The 10,730-nt window shown below is 39.2% G+C and overlaps 1 protein-coding gene across 1 annotated transcript; it reads right to left on the reverse strand.

Annotated features, from left to right (window-relative positions):
• Positions 1 to 495: 495 nt before the first annotated feature.
• LOC107800083 (zinc finger A20 and AN1 domain-containing stress-associated protein 9-like) lies at positions 496 to 1,259 on the reverse strand. The gene has a single exon (XM_016623229.2). The coding sequence runs from the start codon at positions 1,165 to 1,167 to the stop codon at positions 664 to 666; it is 504 nt and encodes a 167-aa protein (XP_016478715.1). The 5' UTR covers positions 1,168 to 1,259; the 3' UTR covers positions 496 to 663.
• Between the last annotated feature and the right edge of the window lie 9,471 nt (positions 1,260 to 10,730).

The following is a 10,730-nucleotide window of genomic DNA, read 5'->3' on the forward strand; positions in this document are numbered from 1 at the left end:
TACTATATAAAGGGGATCTGAAAAGGCATCACATTCACGCAACACAAAGCAATATACTATCTTTCTCTTAAGATCTCAATACTCCGTTACTTTATTCATATTTTCTAGTGGAATATTCCTAGAAAATATTCCTTTAGTTCGAGGGCTCTCAACACTTCGTTACTTTGTTCATATTTTCTAGCGGAATATTCCTTTAGTTCGAGGGCTACCTAGCTCAAGGGCCAAAGCTATACATTTCCTTTGGTTTGCTTTTATACATATTTTCTCGATTTGTACCTAAGTAAAATCACATATACTCAAAACCACATATAAATTCAATTATTATCCGTTTTAGGGTAGACAATTTGTTTCATTAACAATTTAAAAAGATTAAAGCGAAATCTAAAAATTATTTGTCTCTTTTCCTTTTCTTTTTTTTTTGTTTGGGGGATGTGGGTGGGGGGGGGGGGGGTTAGCGGTTGAGCCAGAATGAATGCTTGAACAATCGTTCAATCATTGAGCAATTGGAAGTAAATTATATAAATAAATAGCAAATATATTTTACATTCATAAATTCCAAAGCGAACCTAACCACCCATCCAGCCTGTTCAACCCAACACCAAATCAACGCCACAAATTTAAAAAAATAAAATCCTACCCCGAGCTGAATTTTGGTTCGGCGGCTCAGAACCTATCAATTTTATCAGCCTTAACTACAGGATTAGCTTTAGCAATCTCTGCTTTCCCCTTAGATTTGAAATCAAAGGTACAATCATGCTGCTCTGGGTATCTATGGGTCCCACAAAAGGTACTACCACATCTGCACTTGAAACCCACTACCCCTACTTTCTTCCTACAAGTCAAACACCGGTTTGACACCGCCACCTTCGCCTCACTCCCGGCGACCTCCGCCACCGTCTTCTCCACCTCCGTTTTAATAACCGTCGCCGTAGCCGACGAACTAGATTTTCCAGCGGTGTCAACTTGAGGTCTAGATATAACAAGCTTCTCCATCGCTGCTTTAGCCAACGTCGCGTGGTCTTCCTTCATCTTATAATCTCTGTAGCACTTTGAACAAAGCCCCATCGTCGCCGCCGTGCCGAAAAATCCGCAACCGTTTCCGCACGGTGTTGGCTCCGCCGGCTGGAAGCTTGTACCATCGTTAAACTTGTTTCCTTCAGAACCCATAATTTAGAAAATTTTCTCTTTTGGGTCACAAACTGAAGTGTCAAAGAAAGAGATTTAATTAGCAGAAAAGAGTTGATTATATGAAACGCAATTTTAGAGGTGAGTGTTATATATAGATTTGAGAGGACAAAAGACTATTTTCCAATGACGGTCGGATTTGGTTAATGACAATAATACCCACAAGACGTGGTCAAATAAAAGTGATGTTAAGGGTGTTTTTGTAATAATTTACACGGGATAGGCTCGGTTCACACGTCCAAGTTCTGGTCATGAAAGGAGAACTAATTATAATTGGAAACGGAGTCGTAATTTCCAATTTCCAAAAATGATGTGGAAAAGCCTATAATACCCTTAAATGCGCGTACGAGTAATGCCAAAAGAGGCGTCGCAATCAAAGGTCTTCGGACTTAGAAAGAAAGGACTGATTCGTCATTGAGTATATATAACCAAGTCCGACGAGAAACGGGCAAAAGCAAATGATTCCGTGGCCTTTCTAGAAGAATCTTAAAAGTTAAACAGTTGAATCTACCAGTTTCCGGAACTTGCTGATTAAGAAATTACTTATTACTCCATTAAAAAGATTAATTTTCCAATTATAAGTTGGTTTAATTTAACTTGTATATCTTTATTGAACTAGAACTAATTTTCAAATTGCGAACTCGTGTACATCTCAATAATCGAAGAGAATCTGAAATATCTTTTTCAAGAGATGGAGTTCTCCTTCTTTACAGGGCTACTTCTACAAGCTAAACAACCAGTGTAGTCAACAAAACTGAGGTATTTCTTCGAAAATTATGGCTTAATTCAGCTTGAACAAATATTTTCTCTTAATCTTCTAAGTTATCGAAAAAGAAAGTACTCTCACATTTTATATAATATTCTTTCCTTCTCAGTCAATTCCAAAATAAATACAAATGATATCTTTTTATATTTAATAACGATTCAACTTTAAATTTTTTCTTTTAATTTTTAATGGGATGATTTCCAATCACATAAATTTCTATAGATTATTTAAATCACTAACTTCAAAGTTTTCCTTTATTTGTTAAATTTTGTACTTAATTAAACATATTCACATAAATTGAATAATCGTCTAGTTACTTCAATTTGTGACGTCAATGCAGACTTTTACTATTTCTTGCAAAAGAAAAGGTTTGTTTCGATTTAACAGTGTCAAATTAGTATTGCCGAGCTAATACACGTTGCAAAATTCCCTAAAGTATAATTTATTCGATGCTACTTCTTCTGTGCTGAACTTAAGAAAAGAGTATTAAAAGATATACTACTATTTCTATTACTTTCATATCCATCATCACCGAAATTTCTAATAGAATTGACTATTGGTGAATTTATTACAGTAAAACCTTTTCTAATACCACGACATAAAGAGATGGCACGTCACTGACAATACAGTAGAAAGGTTACGTAAAAGAAATCTGCGCATACCTGTACTGTAACTTCCTAGCCTTTTCTATTTCCTTTGATCACCGCGTGAATAAAAAATTTGGATGGAGATTAGGTTAAAATACGGTGGCTTGTTTTTTACGGCAGAGTCGTGGTTTTCGTATTTGCCTAACTGCTCGGCCCGCACACAGTAAAGTATGGCTGCTTGAATTTCAATTCAGTGGAAAGATGATTTGTCTTTGTCAGTGTACTCCTTATCAGAGGATTACCCTGAACTGAAACAATAGATATGCTGACAAAGCAAATTTCATTAAAAAATTTGTCCGATCCCATAGGGTTGCTGTTATGTTATACACGTGTTATTACCCGAATTTCTCACTTTCGGGAGTCGTGATGGCGTCTACTAATGAGAGCTAGGCTACCCAACCCTTAACTATTTAATTCCTTATCAAATTACTTCCTTTTAATAATTACGAGCAATAACATAAAAACAGCAGAACTTAAATAATTAAGCGGAAGATAACCATGAAATATCTGAAGGCTACGCCTATTACAACTTTTAAAACCTCAAATACCCCAAAATCTGGTGTCACGGTGTCACAGACTGTCTAAGAGTTTCTACATACAAGGTCTGAAGAAATGCAATACACTGCTTATGGACAAAGGAAATGAAACAGGAAATAGAGATAGAGGAAGACGCTAGGGCCTGTGGACGCCTACAGGTCTACCTTGGGTCTCCGAGTGGACTAAAGGAAGCCCTCCAACTACTGTCCGAAAGCTGCTCCGGGATCTGCACACAGTGCAGAGTGTAGTATCAGCACAAACGACCCCATATGCTGGTAAGTGCCTGGCCTAACCCCGAGGAGGTAGTGACGAGGCTAGGACCATACTCCAGATAAACCTGTGCCGTTATATAACATATGGCGGAAAGTAACAAGTGTGAGCACGTGATTTTTGCCCTATGAGAACTACTCCCAAAAAATCAAAATAAAATGGTTTTGTGTTGTTTGTGATTTATTTGTATTTTGTGTGTGCATGTTTATTTCTACTCTAATTAAGAAAAATACAAAAATATGTGTTGCATGTGCATTTAGGATTTAATTTTACAATTTAGGAATTAATTAAACAATCAAGTTTGTTTTACAAAATGGAAAAATCACAAAAATATGAATTTTTGGTAGCTTTGTCATTTTTATTGTTTAATTGTGTGATTTTTATTTTAATCAATATTCGATCTTGTGTGTTAATTGTTGTTAAGGGTTAATTAATATCTTTTTAAAATAATCTTGGTTTTACAATTTAATTTAGGAATTTTGGTTTTTAGGAATTAAAGAAAGTAAAAGGGAAAAGAAGAAACAAGAGAAGAAAGGGTAAAAATTCGGACAGGACCAGTTTAAAAGGGAAAAGTTCAGGCCCAAATGTCACCCCCAAGTCAGCTCATACCCGTCCCGAATCCAGTCCACCTGCGACCAGTCCAAAACGACATTGTTTGGGCATTGTGAATCTGGATCGTCAATCTCATACGATCAAACGGTCCAGTCCGTCTCCAGATATATCCAAACGACGTCGTATATAGCCAATAGATCCAAGCTATTGATTGGTTTTGATCGAACGGACCAGATCACCCCTTTCATAACCCGTTTTTGACCCATTCTCTATACCCGTTTTAACCCGATCCCAACATTAAACCAAACGACACCGTATTTGATTAGCTCCTTGATCCTAGTCGTTGATCTTAATTGATCTAACGGCCGGGATTAAATCCCTCACATCGTATATATTCCTAAATCCTACCCAGCCCATCCCAAACCAAACCCCATCCTCCCTCGTCTCTAACAACTCAGAGACGAGATCGTCTCTAACAACCTTCCCCCACCATGCTTCTCCCACCGGAAATCGCCTCACGGCGGTTCCGATGGTCCAATGACCCCCATCTTCACACCCTTGAACCACCACGCCCTCCTCTTTCCAAATCCACCCTCCACTGTACTCGAATCATCATCGTCTGCTTCGAATATCAGATCGAAGAATCAGTCTAGAACCCTAGTTCGTCCAATGACCCCCAAATTAACACCCCTAGAACATCTAACCACCCCCAATCCAAATCCAGTACTCGTTTGCTTCGAATCATCCTCAAACTTCTCGAATCTTCATTTGAAGATTCGAGCAAAACCTGGACCTACCCCAATCCGCCCTGAACTCACACCCTGGCACCCCCTGACCTCCCTCATTCCCAAAACACACTTGGTTCCGTTCGAATCTTGCTAGAACCATTCGAACCCCAAAATCGAACCAAGAACCCTATAAAGACCAAACTTGGGTTTTATCCGAAATTAAAGGAATTTAGGTGTCTAATCGACCTTAGTCGAAGTGTTCTCCGTTGAGAACACTCGATTAAGATCCGTTCGACCTCAAAAAGCTCGAGTTAAGAGTTCGACCTGGGTTCGTCTAGTTTTTGTTTTGTTAAGGTATTTTTTTCTCCTTTCTTTCTTGTTCTATTTTTGTTATGGATAATTGTGTTTTAGTTTAATTATAATCCAGTTTTTGTTCACTGCTTCTTCTTCTTCTCCGATCAGACCTTTTTATTTTGTCGAGTCTGCTTCTGTTCATGGTCAAATATATGTTATAAACCATGTAATTTATTAGTTTATAAGTTCCCTGTATTTTTCAATACCACTCGAATCACTGGTTGGTCTATTTATTCTGATTGTTTGTTGTTAACTACTAAATGTTATAGCCTGTGTATTAAGTTGAATAAGCGTCGTCGATTAGTCCGGTAGGTTTGAGTGTTAGTTTAACATGATAGTAGTTTAATTTTGGTTTTGATTTCATGGTTTATTCTAGTCTGTTTCCCCTCCTGCTTCGTTTCTGTCCTAAATGTTGTGTTGAAATGAGCTTGTTGGTATAGTTGAACTTAGAACTGAGCCTGTGGGTATATTCAGTTCGTCACATTGTTTTGAATTGCTTGGTCATTTGAAATGTTTTGAATTGCTTGGTCAATCGAACTGCTTCGTCACAACTGTTATTTTGGTTGTCACCTGAACCTGCTGTGTCATGCCCTGTAAGGGTGTTCTGAGTCATTAAAAGACTTGGCCTTTATTTTATTGCTATTTGATTCAAGCTTAAGCAATTGATGAATCGAATCCTACTGTTTAGGGTCTGAAATAAATCTGAAATTGGTTTGAATTCAGTGTTGGTATGATAATGTCAACTAGATAGTAGTGAGTCATAAGGTTGCATTCAGAACTTAGGAGAATTGGTTATACCTGCAATTTCAGGGACTCTAGGAGGGTATTCTGGGATTTAAAAGGTTTAAAAAAGGTTTAAGTTGAATGGTCTGACAACAGGGTACTAAAGTGTCAGTAAACTAATGAATTGTTTAGTAATAGTGGGGAACAAGGCTTAATGGCATGGGAAGTTGATTAAATAAGTTAAGTCACCCATAACCTTTGATTAAAACAAAAGAACAAGACTTAGTGGTGGCTGTCAGGGAATATCATGGGCAAAAAATACTCTCTTAATTAGCTTGAGTGCTCCTAAGAGCTGGCAGGGTCAGTGTTTGGTTATAAATAGAGTCATTTAAGACAGATTTAGGGGGATTATCCTAAAAAATCTGAAGAGAGACCCGGAGAGAGGAAAAGTCAATCTGAGAGAACATTTGTGAGTCTTGAATCAGTTCTAAGAGAGAGTTTAAGAGAAAGGATACCGTTCCATTGAGTTCTAGGCAGAATTTAGATTCCAAGCACTGGTTCTTACCCCTTTTGATTGTTGAATCTATTTGGCAGTCTATTGATTCTGTTTCTGAACTTATTCGAGCTCAGTTTGTTCTATTTTGGGTGTCTGTATTGCTGTTGGTTGACAAACTCATTCTGGGTTGTGGTTGAGTGTTATTCTGGTTTTAAAACTGGTTTTTGGAGCTGTTCTGAATCCCATTGCTGTTGTATTGTCTGTTGCTGACCTGCTGCTGACTTCTCCTTCTTCTTGTCCTGTTTTCCAATCCAGGTACATGTTGAATCTCCACATCATGTAGAGTTTGGCTGAAATAAAATGAAATGGAAACCTAACTTCATTGGAAAACTTCAGTAGCTACTATATCTTCCTTATAATTGAATGTAATGGTTTGAGTTGTAATTAGGACTATTTGTTTAAGTAATTTGGAATGGCTGAATCTACAACTTGTAATAAACCGCTTTTGAACTGCTTCGAACCAATTCAAATTCATGACTATCTAACTGCAATTCAGTACAATGGGTGTATGTGTAGCTTAGTGTTCATTTATGTTTAAAAAGAAAAGTCGGAAACAATTGGATTTGAAATCGAGTTTGATGTCCAGTTGAGCATGTATTGTATTGCAGTAACTCATATCATGCAGATTAGTTCTTAATATATAGGTGTTAACTAGCGTTGGTAGAAGTGTATGACCAATAGTCTAATCCTTGAAGGCTTGATATGCAATCTTGTTGTCGAACTCAAAGCTACCTCTTAATTTGCTCTTTCACCTTTAGTAAAAATGGACCAGTAGTTAAAATAATCTAATCTTCAAACCATGTTCTGTTCATTTGAGTAAAAGGACGCAGTAATTTCGATGGGTACTTGATTTGATTCAACTGAAGCTGCGTCGGTCTAGTGGTCAGCCTAATTCCAGGCCATCTGAGCTTTAGCGCTTTAACGAATGGCCCGGGTTTTACCTTATTTGTATACTCGCATGGGCCTGGGCCAAAGACTACGTTGGGCCGGCTTTTGGTTGTGCCAATTCACATTTTTTGGGCTTATCCTTCAGCCCTGAGACATATTTGGTTTACAATTATTGTTTTAGGCCCTTGACAAAATCGATTAGGATTTTTCCTTATTTTTAGAGACAAATTAATTAGAAAATCTTAGTTCACTTTAGGATGGACCTAATAATGAGTGAGACGAGCCTCGACAAATAAAAATGCACAAGCTGCGGGGCCCTCTATACGTGTTGTAAAATTACTTAGACTTCGGGATGGGCCGTATAGCAAAATTTCACGGCCTTACCCAAAATAATGATATGCTAGTCGCTTTAGGCGCGCCTTTAATAATTTACTTTCTTAAACTCGGGTGCACACTTATGTGACCCAAATCCAAATCTCAACGGAGTCGAGATGTGTCAACAACCACGGGTGCATTGATGTGACGTGGTTCGAGATGCGTTTTCACGACGTTGCAATTCTCGTTGAAAAAAATAACAATAATAAAAGCGGTAAAATGTTTAAATTTGCACATAGGTTTAATATGAATTAAAATCAGATAAATAAACCGAATATGACAGTTGAGCGATCGTGCTAGAACAACGGAACTCGGGAATGCCTAACACCTTCTCCCGGGTTAACAGAATTCCTTACCCGGATTTCTAGTTCGCAGACTGTAATACAGAGTTAATCTTTTCCTCGATTCGGGATTCAGCCGATGACTTGGGACACCATAAATCTCCCCAAGTGGCGACTCTGAATTAAATAATAAATCCCGTTTCGATTGTCCTTTAATTGGAAAAACTCCCTTTACGTTCCTTCATAGGGGTGTAGGTAAAATGAATGTGTGACAACTCTGGCGACTCTGCTGGGGAGATTAACCCAGAATCTCTGGTTCAGGGTTCAAGAATTCGAGCTTAGATAAATTGTTATATTTTGTTTTATGTGATTTTTACATGATTGGGCCTAATGTGCTAAATGATGCTTTTACCGCTTTGATATTATCTGAACTGTATATAAACTATGCCGAAACCCTTCTCTTCTTACCTCCAAGGATGTTGCTTACTGGTTGAGACTCCCTATTCTGTTAGTGTCATACCCTGAAATAAGAAAGAGGTCAGACAAGTTACAAAGCCGGACGATCCCGCGGGTCCCCGGTACGTAGCCCCTCCTCGACTCGAGTTGTCCACTCGGGTACACAGTCTAGAACAAATACCCAGGTTATAAACCTAGAATAACTCAGCTTCATGCCGGATCCCTAGTAGGAACGTTTGTTTGCATCACGTGCATTTGACTTTGGAGGCTCAATACAGGGGTTGGGTCTGTCTAGGGCAGGTGTACCAAAATGACAAAGGACCATCCTGATGCATCTTTCTTGATACTTGTGCATTTGTTTGCCTTAGACTTGCATGCTGACCGGCTTTTGAATACTTTGAGGAAAGAGAAATAGAGGTAGTTAATAGCTTGTTTTGAAAAAAATCGATGGCCAAATAGCGTCGAAACACTGTCGAATTTTTGAGAAAATGAAAAAAAAGGGTCTTGTTTATGAAAAGTGGTTTTATTTGTCATTGAAAGAGTCTTGTTTTCAAAAGAAGTTTGTTTTATCTACCCGAACTACGCCGGTTTGATTCTCACAGGGTGCGGGATACGTAGGCAACCCTCATCGGGTCCAACCTCCCCTTTACAAAAATGTCAAAATTTTAATTTTCGTCATAAATGAGTCGGGTGACGATGTTTTTGTCAAAATAGCCGAATGTTCCCAAAAGGGGACGTCGGAAGGCTGACTTTGCATAAATGGCCAATCATAGTCGTTTTTTGGATTTTTTCCCGGTTAACTCACCCAACTTTAAAATCTTCGTTCCCGAAGTGCTGAAAACCCGTGGGCAGAACCAGATCTTCCTTTTAATCTGTGAAAAATTAAAAATAGTCAATTTGCTGAGTCAAATAAATTTTATTTCTTAATCACCTTAATAAATGTGCAGGATGAGCACGATGAAAAATGAACCTTTTTCAATAATGACTAAAATCCCTTTCAAGTTGCGGCTATGGTGGGATGATTTAGGTGGTGAAGGGCAAGATGAGGTCAAGAAGTATCTAAAAGATCTTATGGGTTTATTGGAAATCCAGCCTCGGGGGGATATCATAAGAGTTTTGGTAACCTGCTGGGACCCGACACACAATGTCTTCCACTTCTCCGATTTTGAACTCACCCCGACTTTGGAGTAAATAGCCGGGTACATCGGAAATACTGAAGTTCCGTTGAGGCAAAAATACCTGGTTGCTCCAAGAGCTGTCACTGTGCATCGGTTTTTATATTCGTTAAAGATACCCAGGACGGCCCATAACCCAGATCTGGCCGTAGGTTTTTGTAATCCGTGCTTCATATACGACAGATACGGTCATGTCGGAGGATTCAACAACCCGAGTAACAAGTTATGCAGCAAAAGTAACCGTCAGAAATGGGACGAGCATAGACGAGTGGCTTTTATGATAACCTTTTTGGGCCTTTTGGTATTTCCAAGGAAAGACGGAAACATTGATCTGAAAATAGCCGGGGTCGTTAGTACCTTGCTCATTCAAGGTGAAAGCACTCTTGCGCCTATGATAGTATCTGATATCTTCCGAGCTCTCACAGCCTGCAAAGCTAGAGGGAACTTTTTCGAGGGGTGTAACTTGTTGCTACAAATGTGGATGACTGAGCATCTCTGCCACCGTTCCCAGCTCTTGAGTTATGGCTCCTCGAAGAAAACTTGCATAGAAGAGTTCTACATAAGAATCGAGGGGGTCAGTCTACCCGAGGTAGTTACGGCATGGACATTATTCTTTCGGACCCTCACCGCCAGCCAAATACAGTGGACACTAGGATGGTTGCCCGTTGATGAGGTCATCCATATGTCGGCAGCTAGGACCCACTTTCTATTGATGGGGCTCAAGATCATTCAGCCTTACGCGCCGTATCGGGTTTTGAGACAACTCGGGAGATGCCAAACAGTGCCACAGGAGGAAGATCTTAGTGCTCAAGTAATTGAGATTAGCCCTGACAGACAGTTTCTTGAAGCAAGAGTCCGTCAGATTTGGAGTGAATGCCAATATTTAAAAGCAGATACTTGCGTACAGGATCGGGCCAAAGGCGAAGTGGCGCCAGGATACCTTGCTTGGTACAGGAGAGAACTTGAGCATGAAAGGCCGGCTAAAAGACCCCATCTCCAGGAGTTCGTCAAGGCGTCGCAAGAACAGTGGGATTGGTTGGCTAAAGAACACGAGTACAGGGTGACAATAGGCAAGTTGGAAAAGCAAGTTATGGATTTGAAATTGAGAAAGATTTGCATATTGCTGCAGATGAGGGGGAAAAGAGAAAACTAGCTCAGGTAAACAAGGTCCTCAAAACTCAAATCCAGAAAATGAAAATAGTTGCCAGAAGCTAGGAGAGAAGTCGGGCTGATAAAA

This window comes from Nicotiana tabacum, chromosome 1 (genome assembly GCF_000715075.1).
Source record: "Nicotiana tabacum cultivar K326 chromosome 1, ASM71507v2, whole genome shotgun sequence".
NCBI lineage: Eukaryota > Viridiplantae > Streptophyta > Magnoliopsida > Solanales > Solanaceae > Nicotiana > Nicotiana tabacum.

What these genes read in the sequence shown, in the direction of transcription:
- LOC107800083 (XM_016623229.2), bottom strand. Translation starts at nt 1,167, where the DNA reads ATGGGTTCTGAAGGAAACAAGTTTAACGATGGTACAAGCTTCCAGCCG.